Consider the following 24,411-nt stretch of genomic DNA (forward strand, 5'->3'; position numbering starts at 1 on the left):
CTGGCGATTCAAAGGGGTTCAGGGCTCTGGCTGCTGCTGCTACTACTGCAGGAGCAGCCTGAGCCTCGGGCCCCTTAAATTGCCTCTGGAGTGATGTTATGCCATACATTATGGGCGGCTTTTAGGGCTGGTGGGGAAAGCACCTCAGGTCCAGGTATTGCTGAGGACCAGCTTCCCTCAGCCCTGACCCTTCCATCTGAGACCCCTTCTGGGTGTCACTCGCACACACACACATACACACACACACATGCACACACTAGTGGCTGCATCTAGACTGGCATGATTTTGCGGAAATACTTTTAACGGAAAAGTTTTTCCGTTAAAAGTATTTCTGCAAAAGAGCATCTAGATTGGCAAGTGCCTTTGCGCAAAAGATTTGCTTTTGCGCAAAAGCATCTGTGCCCAGTATAGAAGCGATTTTGCGCAAGAAAGCTCCGGCGGCCATTTTCGCCATTGGGGCTTTCTTACGCAAAAAAATCCTGTCCCTGTCTACACTGTCCCTCTTGCGCAAGATCACTTGCACAAGAGGGCTTTTTCCCGAGCGGGAGCATCAGAGTTCTTGCGCAAGAACACTGACAATCTTACATTAGATCATTAGTGTTCTTGTGCAAATTCTCGCAGCCAGTTTAGACAGCTGGCAAGATTTTGCTCAAAATCTTGCCAGTCTAGATGCACCCACTGTGTCCAGAGCTCACACAGGTTTATGAATAGTGCTGTTTCCAGAACTAGGATGATATGTGGACCTAGGGGATAGATAATGAGCATGCACAACTGAAGGCATATAATCCTACCTAGTTTAATTCAGCCCTGAACAGAGGGGCATCGTGAGAACTTCTCGAAATTTAATTCACTTTGACTTAAGTGGCACTTCACTGGTACATAGGGGTTGCATTGAACCTGTGCATAGGTTTGAATTTCACCCAGCATGAACACACAGTATACACAAATGTGATAGCCTTCTATTTCAGTACATTTCTCATGTACTAAGGCAAATTACATATACGTTTGTCTTATAATAGGATTTTTAATTGTTTTTATTTAGAAATGAGAATAACTTTGAGCTTCATTAAAACCAAATGTTTATTTGCGTTCATGGGTATCAGATTTATTAATTTACCTAACTCTCCACTTGTAATTCGGCAGAATAATATACCATCAGATAATGCCATCCGAGCCAAGTTTTTCTTTAGCATCACAGTTTCTAAGACAAGTATGCATCAGTGGTTTATATTGTCAGGGCCCACTCTTCTGCTGACAGGTTGGAAAAGAAAAATCTCATTTGTATTTTAAAATTTCCAAAAGCCTGTTGATTTATGAAATATTACTGGCTTTGCATTATGTTTTGTTTCTTAAAAAAGTGAAGGGGAAATGGAATAGACCATTTCACTTTGTCATGTATTAAGTTAAGTTATTCCCTTTAATTACACTTCCCCTCAGGAGGTTCCTGGCAAGTTAACCAGCAATTAATAACTGCATTTGTTATTTTATGTTTTAAGTTTCCTTTCAGTGGGATGAAGAGAGAAATCCACATTGTATTCTCCTCCACTCCAAGTTCCCTTTTGCTAGTGACAGAAGGGGATCTGCCCAATCTGAGGGAGGATCAATTCTTTGCAGACTTGTTTGCCTTGTCAGGGAGTAGTGAAGTCTAACTGGGCTGGAGCTGCTACTTTTTAGGGTTGTGGGCAATGGACTCTTTCTCTTGTGGGCAGAGAAAGGGGAAAATTAACCATGGGAACAAGGAACCTCTTCTTTTCTGGAGGAAGGAGTGGGAGTATGGGGATTACTGGGCAGAGAGAAGAAATGGAGAAAGGGTGATGGTATGAGGAGATGAGGAGGTGAGAGTAGGCATACCATATTACAGATGCTAGTGGTGTCACTTAATGTACCACTGGAAGGTGCTCAGATATTAGGGTGATGAGGGGCTCCTATTTTGCTTATGCTGTCACATAGCTATTCAAGAGGAAGGCCCTTTGGTATGCAAACTTCCATCTAAAAAGCACAGCTTCTTCCAGCTCTCTCTTTGGACCTTCACAGACTTCTTCCAAATTCAGCCTGGAAGACTTGGGAAGAAAATGAAGAGGCACAGAGCCTGTGTGTAAATAGCACCAGCCTTTTGGTAGATCTCAGGAGATCCATGATGGGCCCCCATTAGCTGTAGGAGCCCTCCCTTTTTTTGCACCTTCACTCTCTAATGCTGTCATGTATGCACCTTTTATGAGCACAAATGCCTTGTCCACACTTTTGGCAGCATGGAGAGGGGAGTGAAAGGCCCTGACAGGAGAGCCAATGATGAAAGGTTTCAGCAGTTGCCCCCTCTATTAGTCCCCCGCCACTGTGAAAGGCTACGGATCAATGACCCTTAGTGCTGGCTGGGAAATGGAGAACAAAACAATAAAAATTACAATCTACTCTACCTGACATCCTAGCCCTGTACAGTTGGTGGTCTAAAATAAAGCTCCAAACAGACTGCCATCCAAAATCAAGCCAAAAACCACAGCTACCCCTCCCCGCAAGCAAACAGGAACATTCCCAGTTAATATAACATTTCTGGAACAAAAAGTTGTTCTGGAGCATGTATAGAAATGAAAAAGAATGGACGGAACCTAAAAGCAGTCACGGGTATACATTGGAATCAGTGGATCATTTATGTGAGCAAGGGACCATGGCTTAGCCCACAGAACATAGGCCTACGGCACAGAAGACTTGTGTTCTATTCCCACTTTCTCTGTGTGTTGCTGAGTGATCAGAAGCAGATATAGCATTTTCTTGTGCCTCAGTTTCTCCATGTGTGAAATGAAGTTGCAGAGACTGCTCTCCTGCATAAAGCTCTACAGAGGCAAATAACTAAATAATTGTATTATTATTTAACGTCATTTCCTAAATGCAGCAAGCAAGGATTTCCAGCGAGAGGACTGCCAGAGAGGACTCTGAACTAGGAAAACTTTTCTTACTTCAGCTTGGATACAAAATCCTGATACAAAACTCACTGAAGTCAATTACATTCTCTCCATTAACTTCAGAGTGCCCTGGATTAAATCCAGAAATCCAGCTCACCCCATTAAATCATAACTGCTGGGCTAGGGCATAGGGTGAGAGGCTTTTTCACAGGTAATCAGAAACTAGGTTATGGAAGAGTTCATATTCTAACACTGAGGCTATGTCTAGACTGCGGAGTTAAATCAGAAAAAGATACGCGAATTGCAAGCCACAATTCGCGTATCTTTTTCCGCTTTTTTTTTCTGATGAGGCTTTTCCAAAATTTGGCCCATCTACCCAGGGCTAAATTTCGGTAAAACCTCCTCTTTCAGAACATCCCTTATGCCTCATGTAATGAGGAATACAGGGATGCCAAAAGAACATGTCCGCTTTTTTGGAAACTTTTGAAAAAGCGGACACGTTTCTTGGACACAGCAGAGCTTTTCCGGGATACCTCCCTTATCCCGCAAAAGGTCTGCAGTGTAGACATAACCTGAGTGAGTAATAAAAATGTGGACTATTTTTCTTAACTGATCTAGAGTAATACTTCCTCAGCTGTTTTCTAATATTTGAAAGGCTTTTGGTAAAAACTATTAAATATACAATGCAGCAGTGGTAAAATCAGTAAATGTCTCACTGCATTGACTATTTTTTATTCTTTACAACAAAAAGCTATTCAGCAAAAACATCCCAACTGTTGGCTCCTTTGCTTTGGAAGTAAACATCCCAGCTGAGCTATATCCTGTCTTGGCCTTTGAGAATGTGTACGCTATGGAGGAGTGGGAGAAACTCATGTTCATGAGGAAGAGGCAAAAGCAGTGTGGGAGTAATCAAGCTTGTTTGACAAAAATGTGCGAGGAAAAGAGTAATTTTGGATTTATTTTATTTGCATCAGATTCTAAACACTGAAAGGCTATAAGGTACAATTACTGTCATCTCCACTCCACCAAAAGAAGTAAAGAAATAGAAGTTTTCATCTAGCTACATTTTTAAGGTGCTGTATTTGGCACTGATTATTGTAAAAAATGCATTTGTAGCAAAAGGAAATTAGTGAGAAAACAGAGAACCAGCCAAGATAATGCATATTTGATATTCATTATCTTATTACAGATGGTCAAAAGCAGGTGCTGATATCCTGTAGGCAATACTCAAAGAATAACAGTACATTAAACAGAAAGTTATATTTTCTTCTATGTTGAATTTGCAGATTTTTGTATAGCATGATGGCCTATATGCAAAGGTAGAGCTGTTCTTAAAAGCTTTTACTCTCATTCAAGATGGGAATTTCAGTGTCAGTGAATTGAAGGTTCCAGTCTCAGTACTGTAGTTGGAGAATAAAATTAGTCACTTAATAAAAATATCTTCTCTTTACTTACATCCATATTTCCTGCTTCTGGGGAAAAGATCATGGAAGGGAAATAGTAGTTATGGAGTGACTTTGGACAGTGGTTGAGATTACAAAATGATACGCTGGAGAAGCTGTAGTAATGATACTATCGCTTGCAACTTGTACATTGTACAATGTAAGCAATTTCTTTTATAAACTCCTGTGACCATGACACTGATGAAGCAGCGAGAGGTTTTTAACCAAATGTATAGTATAAATAAGGAGGAATATGAAATATGTATTATCTTATTTTTAGTAAACTGTACAATTTAAGAAACAACACCTAAATGTTATGTATTTAGTGTTGCCTACCTGTCAATGCTGTAAAAATGTCAGAATTGCTTGACTCCATCAATGAAGCATCAGCATGGAATTCTGTTTCCATTGTTGCTCTAGCTGCCTTCAGAGTTTAATGATTAGTTATACCAGAAAAAGGCTACAACCATTATTTAATTAAGTTGCGTTCTAGACTTGCCAATTGTTGGTGCAAAGGGGATGTTGTCCCATGTTTCCTAGCCTCTTAGACTTTTTGTAGATGACTTAAAAGACTAGCCAAGAATGGAGAACTATTAATTGGTTGTTGGGAATTTTTCCGATGACTCATAATAGTTAGTAAATTTTTCTCGGCCTTTTATGCTTCATCTTACTCTACATTTTTCCTGTTCCATTTTGGCACTGTAAGGAAGATAATTTAATATTTAATGTAAAAATATAATATCAGTGGGTCATTATGGTTTTGATGTTTAAATTTAGTAAAAGCAGAAAACCACACTGCAATTGTGCCACTTCCTCTTCTCTTTTAGACCTTGCTTGTTCTCTGTCTCTTCCCACATTACTTTTCTTCTGGATTTATCTGGCTTTCTCCTTCTCTTTTTAGCTAGTGAAAAAACTTATTCACACTTTTAACTGGTATACACTTAGGGCATGTCTATAGTTGCCAGAGAATCAACGCACAAGAGTTCAATCTTCTGACATTCAATTTAGCAGGTCTAGTATAGATACTCCTCTGGTACTGGAATCCAGTACTCCTCCTTTTGCAAGCAGTAAGGGAAACCAATGGGATCATTTGCTCCTATCAGCTTCCTGCAGTGTGGACACTACTACGGTTCGGCTTATGGTAAGCCAACTCGGCATATGATAAACAACTATGATTGTACATAGCTTGAGTTGCATACCTTAAGCCAGCCATCCTGGTCTAGTATAGACCAGGCCTAAGTGTAAAGCTCTTGGAGGAAATGGTTATCTGAACTGAATTATGAATGCTCCAAAACCATGCAGCACCGCCTCAGTTATTTGGGCTGTAGCAGAAATTTGATACCTATATCTGATTGTTTTAATTTTCAAAATATCTGTATAAATGTTTAACAATCCACAAAACACGGCTGTGTAGTGGGTAAATATGGGCCTGAAGTGACTTGTCAAAGGCTGCTGAGGGAGTGGCAAATGAAGGATTTATTGGACCCTGGTTTTGTTCAGAGCTGTAAATTATGGCCCTCTCTCGTAAAGATCTTCTTGTGGAGGGTATTGCAGACCACTTTGAGAAACATTGCTCTAGTGCTTTTCAGCTGAAGTTCTAATTAAGGAACCCTCCCCATACTTGGCTAGATAGGTAAATGTCATCCCCACTTTACAGAAGAAGAAACAGGTGGCATGAACTGATTTGTTTGTGTTGCGTTGTAACCCAATGAAACCTGATCTCCCTCATGTGCTGTAACTTTTCAACAGTCTCTCTGCTGCCTTCTGATATTTTCTGACAGGTTGTCCCTTTCTGTAACCCTTCATTACCAAAGGGGCCTCAGAAAGGAAGAAACTGTCTCCACTGTGCTGCCTAGCATGGCCTATCTCAGTAAAAGCAGGTTCAAATGGCCAAAGCTTCGCATTCACTGTTTCAGTGTATTCAACTGGTGGTTTGTTTGGGGTTTTTTTGCTTACCATTATGTAGTCACTGCACTAAGGATGAGACTCATTGACTTGTAAAGCACTTTGCAGTGATCCTCCGCTATGAAAAGTCACTAAATGTCATATTCTCTCCTCCCACTTTAACTTCCATGTTGATGCTGGAGACCTGGCTTCTAAGACATCATTATGGCCATCTGTGCCTGTTCCATGCCAGTGTGGTGTGGTCCATAATAAAAATGAGAGCAGCCTTTTGATTCTGTGGAACAGCGCTTTAAATGGGGAGCTTTGACTATTAGTGGAAATATTATCATACCATGAGCTGCAGTACTTTAGGCCAGCCGTCAATAGCCCCCGAGGAACTGGTCCAGCAACTAGGGATTGCAGGGGCATTGGCACACTCCCTGGGCTTGTGGGGAGTAAGTGGGACAGGTGGTAAGAGTGCTACCATGGCATTGTGATAGCGCTCTGGCATGAGAGGCTTTGCTTTACTTTAGCAGTGAATGCAGCAGGACAGTATCCAGTGTGATAATCCTTTTAATGTGAGCTGTCAGAAGTGTAAAGAGAGATTGGTTTTCTGGCCAGGGCCCAGGATTGGAAGCCAGGAAAGAATGCACCTGCTCCAAGCTCTTCCATAGACTTCTTGAGTGACTTCATCAAGTTACTTGTTTTCTGAGCCTCTTTTTCTCCTTTACAGGCAGTAGATCTCAGGTGTTTAGCAACGATTCCTTTATTAATGTTTGTAAAGCTCTTTGAGATCCCTAAGTGGCAAGTAATATTGCAGTACACATTATTATTCTTGGAGTCAATTGAATTAAACAGAAATCCAGTGGTTAATGAAGCTGGGCTCCATTATAATTCGGTATTATACAGTGTCCAATAATTAAGTTTGATATTGTAGTGTGGTGTTTCTCAAACTTTTTTTAAGTACCCCTTTAAAAAAATTATAAGTACCCCCTTTTTTAAAAAAAAAAGTACCCCCAGTACCTACAGTTTTCAGACACGCACATTTTTTTTCTACCATTGCAACACATTTGTTTAAACAACTTAATCGTAGCTGGGTGGGCGATGACATTTTTGGGTGTAAAAAGTACAAAAATAATAAAGCGCTATAAAACTTAAAACAAAAATTCAGTTTTCTTCAAATTTTGGTTGTGTTGATGTACCCCTCAGACTTCTCTCGAGTACCCCTAAGGCTACTCGTACCACAGGTTGATGTGCGCAACAGCATTCAGTTTAAAAGTTATAATATATATTTCTGATCAAGGTTTTTTTTTTTAATTGCTCACTTCATTCTTGTTGGTTAATATTTGCTAAGAGTCATTCCAAGCAGATGCATTCTAACTCCTCTCAGCAGTGGTACTGCATCACAGGAAGAATGGAAAACACATCAAACACAAATGTAATTTTGCTGTACTCCACAATATTTCAAAGGAGGAATATTTTCTCTCTGCCTTTGGTTCTTGTAAAGTACAGTATGTCTAGATGACGCATACATCACTGATGTCTCCGACCCCAGCAGGTTTTGACGTTAGAAATCAGCATTTTACTGCTTCATATTTCATCATGATTATTAAAACCTCTATGTTGGCTGAAAACAAACACATCAGCACTTAAAAGCAATACATCATTTTTTGATCTTTTATAAAACAGGGGACTTATTTTATTTGAAAATAAAACCTACATTCTGGAGCCATTGGAAAATGCTACGAGTGAACACAAGATCTACCGAGCAGAGAACCTGAAAATAACCTCCGGATCTTGTGGCAACCAATTCAATGTCTCTGGCATCACTGTTGATGACACTCCACAGTCTTCTCAAGCATTCACTAGCAGGGTATGTGGAAAGATAGTTTTATGTTTCTGGATTGTTGATAATCTCTTTATGCTAATTTCCAGAAATTGATCAAATATCTACATCAAAACTAATTGCTGAGATACATGTGTATCATTTGAAATGGTGCATAGATGGTGAAATTGTGACTCTATTGAGTGGGGCCAAGATTTCACCTTGTGTTTGTGGTCATCATGAAATCGAGTAAAATAGCGATGGAAAATACCCTGCTAAATTTTCCCCTCTTTGCTGCTACCTGATGGTTACAGTACTAGGTAGTTAGCCCAGATGACTTCTAAACAGCCCAGCAAATGAAGATTCTGCCTTTTCTCTTGAGATTGAGTTCTCAGTTTTAAAAGATCCCACTGTAAAGAGATTTTTCAGTTTCTAAATTTCATCATATCGCTTCCAGTAGATCCTCTCTGGATCTACCTAAATAACTGTTCTTTACCCTCTTCCAGGACATATGGGTTAGGACAGTGGTTTTCAACCTTTTTCATTTATAGAACCCTAAACATTAAATCTTAGTCATAGTCTGCGAACCCTTGGGGATCTGTGGGCCACAGGGGGAAAGCCACTGGTTTAGACGGCTATCGTGTATCTTCCCTTCTTTAGGTCAAAATGTGACTTTTTACAAGGAGGAGCACTGGGGAAATTGTGCATAGCCAAGGGTACAGTCTGTCTTGCTACTCCTCCCTGTGCAAAGTCAGAGCACAGTTTATTGCTTGAAGTAGGCAGAACGCTCCCTGTGGTGTGCCAGCCCTGCTCCATTGGCCTTGCACACTCCAACAAACTGTTGGGAGTTTCTTGCTCATCCTTCCAGCCCTGTGCAGGAGCCATTCACAAGCTGAGTCTTATTGCTTTGACGTTCAGTATTTGTTTAGTTCTTTTACATTTTGTCTGTGACTTAATCTCTCCAGTTTCTTAAGCGTCTATTCATCAAAGCATCTAACCACATGGTAAGTTCTCTTAAAGACAGTGGAACATAAGCATGTCTTTGAAGTTAAAATGTGTTTAAATGCTTTGTTAAATCAAGACCTTTAATCATTTTTCTTGCTTGTATTTTAATTCTTCTCTGTTTTCATTAATGAAGTGGTACAGAATTTTAGGCAGATTACAAATTCTGGTAATATATTTTGATTCCTGTGCCACTTGCAATTCAGTCTTAAAGAGAGCTGGCAATGTCTAGAATATCTTTTTGCCCACCCAGGGAGGAAAGGAGAATGTTATAGCCATGTTACTTTCCTAATAATACATGTTGAAATTTAAACACACCTTTAAATTGTAATAGGAAAGTATCTTGTGCACACAGAACACATTCTTAGCATTTTGGTTTTAGGGATATATCATGTGTAATTGTTTTTATGTAGGTGGAAAGGCACTTGACATGCAATGCATCTAGCTAATGAAAATTGTATACAATAAATGACTTTTAAATCAGACAGAAAAATTACTACCACAGATTCACGTGTCTCTTGGATTGGGATTTTGTAGAAGGGACTGTATAATATGATCAAGAATAACATAGCAGCACAAAGGTGTGTGCAGTTTTTATTAAATGTGAAATATATAATATGTATAGAGCCACACAGCCAATCTAGTTCATATATGTTATGTTCAGTGTTAAGAAAAACAGCATCAAGGGATGTTATTTATGTACTGGAACAAATTGATTTGCCTTGGAGGAGCATTAAACAGTACTTTTCCAAATGTCTTTTCTCCAAATGCATGTACATTTGTTGTTATAGATACGTTGGTATAGATATGCAACTAGATATGTTGCTAGTTCTTTTTGTAATGCTGTAAGTATGGGTAAATCAGGACATAGATTGCACTACAATGCAATTAGCTGCAGAGGGCTAGATGAAAGGAGTGATTATTAAGTCCTTTTTATAAATAAATAAATATTGTATCTGAAGAACACATACAGCCTCTGGCCTCATCACAGGAATAGATTCAATATACTAGGTCACCACAGGCTCATATGATTAGGCCCCTCCAGCCAGCTGTTGAGTTTCTAAATCTCCCCTGTTCCAAGCAGTTCTATTTTGAGATGGCTTAAATTGATGACCATGCCCAAGAATTTCTCACATGTATACATTTATGTTGTCATCAACGGTCTGAATATTAGGTTTGGGGAAAAGCAAAGTATAGCACAATTCTGTAATTTTCTGAAACACAGCTCGGAATAAGTGTCAGGTGTCTATTAAAAACTACTGTGGCAGAGAAACCATAGGAATGTGTTGTCATTTGTTTATTTCAGTGATGTAGTGTTTCACCCCTGCCCAGTATTTGTGCCTAGACATTTTTAAAGGAAGGTAAATCACGATGCTTAATCATATGACTCTCCTCCAGACTTTCCACCAAAGGTGCACTCAGCCATTGTTTCTCCAGCCCAGCCAGTTCAGCAGATTTGCTGTGTGTGTAGTTTGATTATTATACAGATCCTGTGATTTATTATTATTATTATACAGAATGTAAATATGTTTTCTTTAGTCTTTATAATGACTCTTTTCTGAATACTCTCCTATTCATCTACATCCTTCTTGAACCTTGAAAACTAGAACTAGACTCAATATTCCAGCAGTGGTTGCACTGGTACCAAATTCAGAAGCAAAATAACTTCTCTATTCCTAATCAAGAGTCCTCTGTTTATGCATCCCAGGATCTCGTTAGCTTTTTTGGCTACAGCATCTCAGTGAGAGATCATGTTCAACCAATTATCCAACACAATCCCAAAATCTTTTTCAGAGTCAATGCTTTCTAGGTTAGAAGCCTCCTGCCTCAGTGGGTCACAACTAGGAATATCAGATTCAGAATAAAATGCTGAGAAATGGGGCAGACTCACCCCAGATTGGTGGTTATTCTTCCATAAAATATAACATACCAACAGCAAAAGTAAACTGCTGTCTCACTGCATTAGTTAACAAGAAGTTGGAAATGCAATCTCCCACAAACCTTGTTTCAGCACCCAAACACTAGACGTAATGATGAATGGTTAGTAGAAACCAGTTTCATCAGCTAAAGGTTTCTTCTGATCCCAAAAAATCAGTCATATACACAACTCAAATCTTACCCAATAATTATGCTGTTGACAATCCTTTAGTATCTAGTATCTAAAGGCTGCTTATAAGAGACAAGAAAGAGGTGGGAGTTAAAATGGTCAAAGGGAATCAAATACATAAAAAATAAGATCAGTTTGACAAGTTTTGTTTTTCATAAACCCATGTTGGTTTCTATTAATTATATTACCCTCCTTTGTTCTTTATTAATCAAGTCCCATATCAACTGCTTCATTATCTTGCCTGGGGTCGATGTCAGGCTGACAAGGCTATAATTACCCAGGTCATCCTTTTACCCTTTTTAAACACTTGCAACACATTAGCTTTCTTTCAGTCTTCTGGCACTTCCTCTGTCATCCAAGATTTATTAAAATTAACCTCAATAATCCAGCAAGTTGTTCAGCGAACTCTCTTAAAACTCCTGAATGCCATTTATCTGGACTTGCTGCTTTAAAATGGTCTAAATTTAGCAGCTTCTGTTTAACATCCTCTTGAAGATAGAATGGAAAGTGTGTTATCATCACCATGTGATGAAACCACATCATCTCTTCTCCCCCTCCCCCCCAATACAGAACAGGAACATTTAGTGAACACTTCTGGCTTTTCTGCAATATTATTGATAATTCTACAATTTCCATCTAGTGGACAATATCATTGTCAGAAATATTTTTGTTCCTATTATATTTAACAAACTCCCTCTTATTGTCCTTATTTCTATAGGCCATAGATTTTTCCTGCCTCTTTTCTCTTCCTTTATCAATTTTTTACAATTCCTGACTTCTGATTTATGTTCATTACTACCACCTTCCCCTTTCTTCCATTTGTTACATACTATTGTATATAGCTGCCTTCACTTCCTGTCTAAACCAAGTTGGTTTTTTTTAGTCAATATAACCATTCTTGCTCAACTGTGAGAATGTGGCTTTGAGAGCATTTGGTAAGATGTTCTTAAATTATTCCCAGTTATCATTTACAGTTTCCTGATTAAATTTTTCCTTCCAGCTTATTTGACTCATAAATGTTCTCAGTTTTGTAAAACTGGCTCTATTAAAGCAGCAAACATATTATTACTGGTCTGGACATTATTCTGCTTGCACATTATAAATGTGATCAAGTCATGATTAGATATACTTAAGCTACAATTAAATTTTATTTCTTTTGTCATTTCTTCTTTATCTGTTATGACAAAGTCTAATGCAGAATCATCCCATGCTGATTGCAACACTTTTTGAGTTAGGGAATTGTCATCTATAATATTTTAAAATTCCAAGGACGCTTTAGTACCAGCAGGATAAGACTTCCAGCAGATGTCATTCAATGTGAAGTCCCTTATGACCATTTAGTTCTTCTTTCCTGTTCATTATAGATAGATATGTAAGGAGGTAGTTACCCTCTTCCTATGATTTATTTATTTGTTAGGACATTGATCCATGAGCATTTGAGATCATTTTCTTCTGAGTCATTAGTGACCTAGAAATAAGTAATGTCATATTTTGACATAGAGTGCCATTCCCATTCCCTTTTCTCACTCAATCCTTACTAAATAGGTTACAATGAATTCCAGCAAGATGCAGTAATACCATAACAAATTTATGCTGATAATAAACAATTCTAATTCCTCTTGTTTGCTACCCAGTCTCCTGGTTGGACAAGCAATTCAGGAATTTCTTCTCTTCATGTGCTTTTGTTCCTTGATTAAGTTTGTTCTCAACATCTCATTTGTGTACTAAGTGGTCAGTTGACTATTATGTGAATTATTACACGTTGTCACTGTAGTGTTTCTCTGAAAGCATAGGAAGAAACAGGTGGAGTCTTCTCACCAAAAAGATGTTCATCTTCAGGTGGCACCTTGAAGGTTACAAGTTACAGAAATGCCATTTGCCTGCCTATATTGCACAGCTTTCTTAATGATAGGGTGAGTGCCAGGTAAACTCCTGTCCTTTGATGGAAGAGGGAGAGAATTATGTGAGGAGAAAAAAGACCACAGGAAATATTTACTCTATTTGACTGTGTTGGGGTGAGCTGGAGCTGATAGTCAGGTGTTTAAGATCATCTGAGGCAAAAACAGATTTCTATTTATATTTGTTTTTGCAGCACAAGAGGGAGACTCTGAAGATAACAAAATATGTGGAGCTTGTTATTGTTGCAGATAATCGAGAGGTAAGAAAGCTTTAAAGAAAAGATACAAGGAGTATTGGAGGGAAAGTGATTGTTTAGTTGTGTTTTCATGGTTCTGCTAACCTTTGTGCTTCAGAGAGTAACAAAAATAGGGCTACAGTAACAGAAAGGATCATTTAAAAACAGTGTAAGGGTGAAAAGTATTTGTTCCAAGTCTAAAATGTTCCCTGCAACACTTTGGAAGGAATTTAGTGCTCACAAACATCTGGGACCTCTTGCAGTAACTGATGTGGACGCCAGTAAGTATTCACTGGTCATGACCCAGTGATGTGGTTGAAACCCCATTGCACTATTTAACTCTGACCTCTGGAGACCATCACTGGCTAGAGTAAACAGCAGAATTTAGTGTTGTTGGTTCTTCAGTTGTAGTTTTGCAATTATGCTGAATTAAGCAAGACTATATGCAGTGTTTGCAAAGCGGGTTTCAAAACAAATAAACGAGACAGATTGTCGAAAAGGTATCTCAGCAGGCTGTAGTGAAACCAAAGATGTGAAATCTTGGTATGAATTATTTTACAATTTACATTTTTTCTTTCAAAATGTGACAGACTCCACTTATGCTGGTTACATAGCCAAAATCACTTTCTTGAAAAAACAGAGGCAGATAAAAGAAGAATCTTTCTATTTTTGCAATTAAGTCAATCCTAGGGAGATTCTGTGTAGGAGTATAAGGGATTTTAGAATCTTTTTAAAAAACAAAATCCTTTTGCCCAATTTGTGCTCATTTTGAACTAAATCCTGTTCCTGTGGAAGTCAGTAGATCTCTGGCCATTTATGCATTTAAGCCCAAATGTCAAGGTTAATGTCAGCATGGCAATGAAAGGTTATTTTGCAGGCAAATGTTATAATACTAATGCTGATCATGCATTATTCTTTTACATTTTAAGTTTCAGAGACAAGGCAAAGATGTGGAAAAAGTTAAGCAGAGGCTGATAGAAATTGCAAACTATGTCGATAAGGTAAGAACATGAACAATATTTCACTCTCTCAAACCTCACAAATATATCCAAGAGATATTGCCGTGAAATCTATGCCATCTAGGCTTACTGGGAAGGAAAGCCTTCTGAAATTCAAACATTGTTATACACTATTATTTCAAGGAAAAACAAGATAATGGCTTCTCAGTGAAAATGTGCAAGCCACTGAGAATAGCAAGACCTAGATATTCAGCACTGCAGAATTTTTACTAGGAACATTTTGGGGGTTCTGTGTGTGTGGCAAGGAAAGGAAATAAAGTTCTGTTAATACAATGTTTGAGGCAGATATTAACCTAAACCTCACCCATATCTTTCTAAGTGCAAGAGAATAATCACTTAACTTAGACAAAGATACTTTGTTTAGGTGTTGACCAACTAGGGTAGAGGTGGGCAATAGTTTTTGATGGGGTCCACTCTAAGATTTTGGTAACTGGTCAAGAGGGGTGTGTGTGTGTGTGTGTGTGTGTGTGTGTGTGTGTGTGTGTGTGTGTGTGTGTGTGTGTGTGTGTGTGTGTGTGTGTGTGTGTGTGTGTGTAAAAGAGGCATGGGATCTGGGACAGAGGTTGAGTGCAGGAGAAAGCTCAGGGTAGGAGACTGGAGTGCAGGAGAGGATGTGGGGTCTGAGAGGGAGTTTGGGTGAAGGAGGGGACTGTGATCTGGGGCAGGCGCTGAGGGTGCAGAATCAGGGGGTGCAGGACTGTATTTTAGCCTGAGGGAAATGTGTAGGACAGGGTGCAGGGTCTGAAAGGGAGTTGTGACCCGGAGGAGGGGGGCTGCAGAGAGTTTAGGTGATGACCTGGGACAGGAGGGAGCGTGGCCTACAAGACCCTGAGGCAGACTCCCTGCCTGCCACAGCCCTGGGCTGCTCAAAATGGCTGGCTGCTCCCTTTGGTTCTCTACTTCAGGCACCAAGGGAAGGGAGAGGCTTCACACAATGACCCCCGCCTCCTAGAAAAATCTCTCAGCTTCCATTGGCCAGTTTCCAGCCAACAGGAGCTGAGAGATTTTGCTGGGAGAGATACTGGGGTCGAGCACAAAGCCTCTCCTTTTCTCTCAGCAACCAGAGTAGAGAGCCACAGGGAGCAGCCAGCAGCTTAAAGTGGTGTGAGCTTCTCTGTGCCTGAGGGTCCTGGCGGGGTGGCATACAGGCCATATCTTGCCCGTCCCTGAACTAGGGCATTCTTGTGGTGGGGATGAAAATGTATTGCATTCTCAGGCCTGGTCTACACTAGGACATTTGTGTGTTGCCAGCACCATTGCAACTCCTCTGCATGCCTGTTACACACCACATGTACATAAATAGAAGTGCCTTCACCACTATGCAAGAATGCACACAACTTCCGTGGTAGTCCTTGCTTTGAGCAAGGCTGAGCACTATATGATCAACCAATGTGTCACTCTGTACTGTTGCAATGCTAATGTACTACTTGAAAGATTGCACTGGTGCAATTAGCCGTCCTAGTATAGTTCCATCATGTTCCAGGAGGCTGCTTCCTCAGCTCACAGCACTGAATTTGTCACCTCTCAATCCACCCACTAGCCCTCTCCATGCAGTTCTTAAAGTATCCTTTGCAGTACTTGGCTGTTGTTGATTATCTAGACAAGGCAGGTTCACTGGCAGCTATAGCTTCTCTGTTTCTACTGTTCTTATGTGTTGACTTCTCAAATGTGGTACACACCCAGTACTCCAATCTTGTAGAAAAATGTCCCTGGCCAAACAAAAGCAGCAGCAGCAGTAAAAGTAAAAAGTTAACCCACTATGTCCTGTTCGAATCACTAAGTTGTGAACTCAGTGCCCTTAATACTTCAGTATGACGTGACCTTCAAAGACTCGCTAGAACCATCATACTCTTTGAGGCATGATTTCTTTCTTGCAATGCTTGTAGGGCATTTCACCCATGTGCAGCCTCCTACATAGGACTAGTGAGACAACCACAATTTAAGTATTGGACTTTATTAGGCCCCTCTGAGAATCTGGGTCATTGTGGAGCAGAGTGTGGGAAAGAGGTAGGTTTTAAGGAAGAATTAAAGAAAGGGTGGTTGATTGAAGGAGCAGCAAGAATTCTCCAAATGTAAGAACCAGCAAAGAAGAAAGCCATAAGGTCCTTGTGGAAGTAAGCTAGGGTATGTCTACACTACAAAGTTAATTCGAACTAACGGCCGTTAGTTCAAATTAACTTTGATAGGCGCTACACACGCGATCCGCTAGTTTGAACTTAATTCGAACTAGGTAAACCTCATTCTACGAGGACTAAAGCCTAGTTCGAATTAAGTAGTTCGAATTAAGGGCTGTGTAGCCACTTAATTCGAACTAGTGGGAGGCTAGCCCTCCCCAGCTTGCCCTGGTGGCCACTCTGGGCACAACCAGGAAAACTCCTCTGCTCTCCCCCAGCCCCAGGTCCTTAAAGGGGTAGACTGTGGCCAGATGGCACTTGACACAGCCAGCCCTGCCAGCAGTCTGTACCCCGAACCAGTGGCCCCAGGATGAGCCAAGGAGCCAGTGCCAGCGAGCCATCCCCTGCCCAGTCCCCCAGCACCCAGGGGCCAGCCAGGGGCCGTAGATGGCGCGCACCCTCCTGGACTAGTGCGGAGGTCATGGACCTCATTGAGGTTTGGGGGCAGGCCCCCAACGTCCATGATCTCCGCACTAGGAGGAGGAACGCGGCTGTCTACAGCCGCATAGCAGCTACCATGGCCCTAAAGGGACACAGGCGCACCCAGGGGCAGGTGTGCCTGAAAGTAAAGCAGCTGCGGCAGGTGTATGCCAGGGCCACCAGGGGCGGCGCCGCAACAGGGGCTGCCACCTGCCCCTACTTCCCCGCCCTCGACCGACTCTTGGGGGTCGGTGCGGTCTTTGCCAGCCTGGGGGACAGAGAGCCGGGACTGGAGGGCCCTGACCCGTGCACGCCGGAGGGGCCACCGCAAGCAGTTCCAGCACCAGAGTCGGCAGGGTCGTCCAGGGAGACCGTACCGGGTAAGTAGTTCGAATTAAGTAGTTCGGGGGGAGGGGGAGGCGGGAGGGAGACCAGAAACCACGTGCATGGGCCAGGCATTCCACGGATCACGCAGACACCTGTGCACGTGCGAGCACGTGCCATGCCACCCTTGGGCAGGTGGCTCCAGCTGTGTGACACCCAGGGGCCATGGCCCAATAGGCATATGCATGTGTGAAGAGACCTGACATGCTCCCGACCCCGGGGCGGGACACAGCAGGATGCTTTCCCTTCACATGTCCCCTCTACACGGAGGCAGGGGACATCTCCCCCCCCCCGCCGCCACCCCGGCCACACTATACATGGCACAGGGACATGGGTGCGGTCTTGGGGCAGCTCCCAGTCCCGGGGACAGCCAGACATCCTGACCATGGCCTCTGTACAAGCACAGCGGCTCTGACGGTGCAGGGCATGGTCGCCCTCACGTCGTGGGGGGGGGGGGGGGGGAAGGGGGCTGGGCATCATCCGCTGCATCCCCAGGGAGAACTGACCACTTCTCTTCTTTCTCTACAGCTGCACCAGCTGCTCGTGCAGGGCGCACCACCCCGCCCGGGACATGCTCCCGCACCCGCGGCCTGCTCCGGACCGCCAGCACGGAGCAGGAGTACTGGGACCAGCACCTGGGGTCCTTGTGAGCCATGCACCACACACTGGAGGCCTGGATGCAGGCAGACCTCCAGCTCCTCCAGGAGCAGCTGGCTGAGGTCCGAGGGCTGGACTCAAACCTGCAGGCCCTGCTGCAGAGCATGGTGCCCCGTGCTGGTCCTGCGCCTGCTGCCCCCCCAACGACTGTCCCTCCTCCCACTCCTGCCCCCCTCCCACCTCTTCCTCTTCAACCCCCACACCCTCTTCCTCAATGTCCACACCCCCCACCTCAACCTCTGCACCCTCCACCCCATCCCCCCGGGGACGCCGAGGCCCCCTCCCTCGCCGTGCTGGGAGGCGGTTGGCCCGGCGAGACCCCCTGAGTTTCCCCTCCCCCTCCTTTCCCTTGACTCCTCCTTCCAGCTCCCTCCTCCCAGTTTTCCCCCTCCCGTCTCCCACACTCTCTCCTGCCCTTTCCCGCCTCCTCTCCCCCATCTTCCCACAGTTTTATTCCCCCCCCCCCCAGTTTTGTGAAATAAAGAGAGTTTCTATTTTTGAACACGTGTCCTTTATTTTGTACATCAGGAAGGGGGGCTAGGGAGGGGTAAGTGGAAGGAGGTGAAGGAGGAATGGGGTACGAGCCCCCGATGGGGAGGACTGGGTTGACTCTGCGGGCTCCTCGGGGTGGAAGGTCTCCTGAAGCCCCTCAATTGACACCCCCCCCCCCCCGGATGGCAGCCTGCGGCAAGTGCAGCCGGGCTGATGGCCGAGTGCTGTGATGTGCCCAGTGTGGGCACTCAGGACACTCCAAGCCAGGACTGCTTTGCAAGCGGGGCACCCCTGAGAACTGTCTGTCCGTGGTGGGGGTCACGTCCCTTTAAGCACAGCCCTCGGCTAGCCTGAGACAGCAGCTCCACGCTCTAAGTCCTAACCTGATGCCCTGCCGGCACTGCTTCTGGCCATCCTTAACCTTGGTTCAGGGTCCACTCAGTGTGGACATTCTAGTTCGAATTAGCAAAACACTAATTCGAACTAGTTTTTAAGTCTAGATGCACTAATTCGAATTAGCTTAGTTCAAATTAACTAATTTGAATTAAGTTAGTTCGAATTAGTGCTGTAGTGTAGACATACCCCTAGAAAGAAGCAAGAAGCAAAGCAAAATTAGCAGCACATTGATCCCAAGTTGTGAGAGTGTCAGAAAACAAAAGTTGAGATGTGGGGAAGGGCAGAGTCATGTGGCAGTTTGAAGCTGAGGAAGAGGAATGATATATAGAGCTAGACTTTTTGCATTTAATGTGGTTTCTTTGAAATATGTTGTATGCACCAGGATTCTTCAGGGTGAAAGGCATTGTATATAATGTTCAAGGCTGTTAATAAGAGTTTCTTGAACACAAACCAACCAGCATGTAAAATGAGATTAAAGCTTATTACACTGTGCCATATGTTCGAAAAACCTGTGAGAGTCCTGTAATGGAATTGTGATTGAAAGCATCTGATTTAACTGAGAATATATCAACTAGTAGTATCTCAGAGGCTCTGACTCAAGGTCAGGCAATTCTAGATTAAACACATGCTGTTGGACAGAAAGAACTCTGCTTATTCTGTAACTGTGTTGCTGATCTAGTAAAAAAAGAAGGGAGTTTATTTGCTACCTATTTGAAATAAATTGTGCATGTTATATTCACTTTGGCTTCAGTTTATGCTCTCAGGTAATTGCACTGCTATCCAAATAACTGCAAAACATACAATCAGGCGATGATGCAGCATATGCCTCATTTGGACTGGACTGAAAACCATACAACAGCTAGAATGGTCCCTGCCCTACTATATATTCTCCACACTACACCTATTTTCCTAAAATTTCCTGCCATTGCTAGCACTAGTACATCAGTGGTGGGGTCTCTATTATAGATAAGGTAACCATTGGTATTAGAACCACTTTGTCATCTAGACTTGCTATGACAGCATTAGGTGACGCTGCCATTTTAATTATAAGTCTATACTAGCATATTCCCACCAGTTGTATTGCACTGTTCATAACAATGAAGGGACATTTTAGGACTCACTTGCAATGAATCTGTATGGATGGACATTCATAGGTATAGAAGTTGTTACATCTTGGAGGAATGTACCAGTTAGGGATGTGAAAGTATAATCGTGTACATAGTTATCAATTAACATTCACAGTTACACGCAGGTTCCTGGAGCTGAACGACACCCACGTGTAACCATGTAACTGCTGAAATTTTCAGTGGTTACACATTTACTTGATTACCCACAATTTAACATCCCTAATACCAATCCTGGTCAGGACCACAGAGGCCTTCTGAGATTTTTAATGTTTTTCCTGAACATTTCCTGGATAGATAGCCATGGTCAGATCACTTTTTCTGGGTCGTGGCAATGTTATGTGTGAGGCCAGTGATTTCAGGTGTTTGTTTATGTGGAGACACATGGAACTCTTCTCTTTCATCCTAGGAGGAGAGTTTTTTTCTGGGAACCAAATAGATTTCTGAGAGGCTTATGTGACCATTATGATTTTGTTAAAATGCAATGATTTAACAGGGCCTTCTAAATAGATTTGTTTGTCTCAATAGTTCTACAGGCCACTAAATATTCGAGTAGCCTTGGTTGGAGTGGAGGTGTGGAATGACATGGATAAGTGCTCTATAACACAAGACCCCTTCACCAGCCTCCATGAGTTTCTGGATTGGAGAAAACTGAAACTACTACCTCGTAAACCCCATGACAATGCACAACTAGTGAGGTATAGCCAGCAATGTATTTAATATGTGAATGACTTTTGGCTGGAGTTTCCAGGAACTGAGATAATCATACAAAGCTCTTTTTCTCTTTTTATTTGGGTGATTGTGTTTTTTAAAGCAAAAAGCAGCCCTCTATCACAGTCTCTTTCCAGGACCCTACATATAGTGTGGGAAGGTGATATGTCAGTTTCCCTCCACAGTTCTGTAAAAAACAGTTACTCACGGGCTTCCTCTGAGCAGAGTCAGTAAGTGGAATTATGTCTAGCTCACAATCCTACAAACACTTAAGCACATGTCTAACATTGAGCATGTGAGTAATCTCACTGAAGTTAATGGAACCGCTCATATGCTAAAAATTAAGCGTGTGTGTAAATGTTCACAGAACTGGTGCCTGGTTTTATCAGTTTTAGCAGACAAGGGACTTGATCCAAAGCCTATTGAAATCAATTAAAAATTCCTATTATTATTATTATTATTAATTGCATTAATCATTATTTATTTGTATTATTGTAGCACCTAAAAGGCCTTACCCTAGACCAGGACCTAGTATGCTAGGAACTGTACAAACACAGAACAAAAAGACATTCCCTGCCACTAGACCTAGGTTGAGGTCATCAAATTCATTTTTACAGTAGAACCTGGATATACAGTAGAAACACCATCCTTGTGAATAACCAGTTTTCCTAACCATTTTTGCAGAGAGAAAAAAATATCACATAACAAAAGTGTTGTCTACAAAGAACAAGTGGACAACCCTTTGCATTCCATTGCCTTCAATACATTGGAAGTTACTTTACAAGTGGTCTGATAGAAAGAATAGAATGATTCATTCGACTATTCTGCAATTTATGCACCATTCCTATTGTAATTTTGATATTCAATTTTATCAACTTTTCAATGTTTAAGAACTCTCCAGTTCATAATGCAAGGGTTATACTGCATTCGTGGCTTAAATAAAATGAGAAATTGGATAGCTTAACAAAGAGAAACAAAGTGGATGAGGTAATATCCTGGGACCACCGTGGCTACAACAACACGGTAAAAATTATATGCCTTAGACTGATTTTATTTATTTATTGTTCATAGGTATAATTACAAAATCTTTCACTGGCCATGATGACAGTCAGTTTAAGCAAGTTTATTTTTACAGAGAGTATTTATTCTTGACTAGAGCTAGAATATGTTTTTTCTTGTTTTAATTTAGTAGACAACAATAAGTTGAAAGATCAAACATTCACTGTGCAATGACTCTTAGCAATTAAAACAAAAATGTATCGAGGCATTTAGTATCCTACTTAAAGTAGAATAGGAGGTCTTTCAAATTGTTGCAATATCATTCATTGCTCTGTATATACAAAAATATTTCTATTGGATGAATGACTTAATGTACACTTTATAACTAATACGTTCTAAGCTTGCACTGTGTTGTATTAACACCTGCATGAGCTGCAAGAATGTCTATGTTTGCAAGTGCATTTCCCAAGTTAAATGGAAATGGCAGTTTTCAATGGTTGGTATGGGTGTAATATATTGCATTCCAAAATAAGAAAAAGTCCTACTACGGCAGAAACTCCAGAGGAAGCTCAAATGCGGCTTTTAATAGAGCCGGGATTCTGTCATTTTCAGTTCCACAGATTTGCGTAATTAATTTATGACCCTCATGGTTTTTAACTGCAAGTGAATGGAGATTGTTGTCCAATATAGAGAGGGAAAAGAAGTTGTAAAGTATTAATTCTGCATGTTCATTTTCAAGCATTAGTTCATTTTGTATTAAATGGTGATTCTGTGGTTTGTCTTCTTCTCTATTCCCCTTCCCTCCATCAGTGGGGTATACTTCCAAGGGACTACCATTGGCATGGCACCTATAATGAGCATGTGCACTGCAGAACAATCTGGGGGAGTTGTTATGGTAAGTATTGGGAGCACAGGAGTTGAATTTGGTCCATCTTGTGCAAAAAGTTTTCATGAGTTATATAATACTTGTCTCTTGTAGTGGAAAGTCTGCTTTTAGTAGTATTTTCAACCTAAAATATTGCTTTTTCTCTATCTAACTATTGTGTATGTGTAATTTTTTAAAGTGTCATTTTTCATAGTGAATGAAATAATACTTTCCATTACAATATAGTTAAGCCTCTGTTGGAATTCCTTATATCCATGGGATGTGCACTATGAATGTTGAATAGTGGTTAGGAAGCTAATTGAGTAGTAGATGCAATTTCCATCGACTACTTGATTAGTCGATAAGAGGGTTCGCTGCGGCTCTGCTTTTTAAATGTAGTAAGAGCCACCAGGTTCTTACTATATTTAAAAAGCAGAGCTGCAGCATCTGGGACCCGATGCAAGTCAGGACTTCTTAGTCCCGGCTCATGCCGTTTCTCCTGCTGCGCTTCTACCTCTCCTGTCCCCCAATGGAGGCAGTTCTGGGGAGAGCCCGGTTTAAGCCGGTTCCCCCCAGCACCACCTCCTGTTCCCTCTCCTTGCTGCCTCTGATACAGAGGCAGCACGAGGGGAAGTGACTAGTTGACTAGTCGCTTACATCCCTAATGCACATGAACATTTGCAGGATCAGAATCCAAATGAACAAGTTTGCTATGCACATTTGGATACCAGTGCTATATGCAATGAAAGACTCTCATAAATCTTTTATAAGAAGTAATAGTTTAAAATACTGTATTTACCGTGCACCATGGATATACATTTACAAAGCCTTGTGTATTTTGCATGTTTCGAGTATAATGGTTTTATTACATTGTCAGACTTCAAGCACAAGCTACACTAGTAACAGTGGCAGCATTCATTTTAACTACATTTCTCTCACAAAGGGCATTACTCCAGCCATGTGATTAATTCATATAATCCATGAGTTAGAATATTTTGTCCTTTATCAGAACTTGTCTCTAGTGATAAATTCAATGTAATTACATATCCAAATAAAGAAAAGACACATCGAAACCAACACAAACAATTCAAATTCTGACTTAAGCTAGCTACTCAGTTCATAACATCCCCTGTTGTGTTGAGTTAAATAAGGATCTTAAACTAAAATATTGTTTTATATGCTTGGCATATACAGTAGATTCTGTACTGGCATGCAGAACTATTATCAATTTCGCTGAAAGTTACATGCATAGAGAATATTGGTATAGTGGGAGCTGCTAAGTTTGAGAGCCATCCTCAGCTGAATTCCATGATTTCTTCTTTTGGAATATTTCATCCCCATAATCCCATACTGTGTTACATTGTGGTTTAATATAAAGTTTTACTTTGTTTGCTATGAAATTTGATTCTTTGAATGAAAAATAAATTCCTTTATTCAACTGAGTGTCTCTTTAAAATGTTTGTAGGATTACGGGTTTTAGGCTGATAAATTAGGTTTGATGTTTTCTAGAGTTGTGCAATGAATGCCCAAGAAACCATGGCCCAGATTGTGCAGCTTGACTCACATTGAGGATTCATCTAGACTGCGGAGTTTTTCCAGGATACTATCCCAGAAAAACTCTGCTGCGTACAGGGGACGCGTTTGCTCTTCTGCTTTTTTCCGCTTTTTTCCCTGTTCCACGAGGCATAAGGGCTCCTCTGAAAGAGGAGGCTTTTCCGCCATTTGGCCCTATCTACTCAGGGCTAAATGATGGAAAAGCCTCTTCCAAAAAAGCAATTGGAAAAGGCTATAGTGTAGACCTAGTCTGAGTAGCACCCTGACTCTTAAGGAGTCCCATTTAAATGAATGGGAGCACTTAAAGTCCTATTTAATGTAAAGC

General features: G+C 41.5%; 1 protein-coding gene across 3 annotated transcripts in view; it reads left to right on the forward strand.

The window, feature by feature from the left end:
* Positions 1 to 24,411, forward strand: part of ADAM12 (ADAM metallopeptidase domain 12) — a 308,214-nt gene that overhangs the window by 196,301 nt on the left and 87,502 nt on the right. For all 3 annotated transcript variants that reach the window (XR_012905666.2, XM_025188248.3, XM_075935285.2), the window contains exons 6-10: positions 7,913 to 8,096; positions 13,250 to 13,315; positions 14,221 to 14,292; positions 20,486 to 20,655; positions 22,478 to 22,562. Coding sequence is in view for 2 of the 3 variants with exons in the window: in XM_025188248.3 (XP_025044033.2) it covers positions 7,913 to 8,096; positions 13,250 to 13,315; positions 14,221 to 14,292; positions 20,486 to 20,655; positions 22,478 to 22,562 (577 nt within the window). In the remaining variant the exon portion in view is untranslated. The remainder of the gene's footprint in view (positions 1 to 7,912; positions 8,097 to 13,249; positions 13,316 to 14,220; positions 14,293 to 20,485; positions 20,656 to 22,477; positions 22,563 to 24,411) is intronic.

This window comes from Pelodiscus sinensis, chromosome 8 (genome assembly GCF_052426305.1).
Source record: "Pelodiscus sinensis isolate ZL-2025 chromosome 8, ASM5242630v1, whole genome shotgun sequence".
Lineage (NCBI taxonomy): Eukaryota > Metazoa > Chordata > Testudines > Trionychidae > Pelodiscus > Pelodiscus sinensis.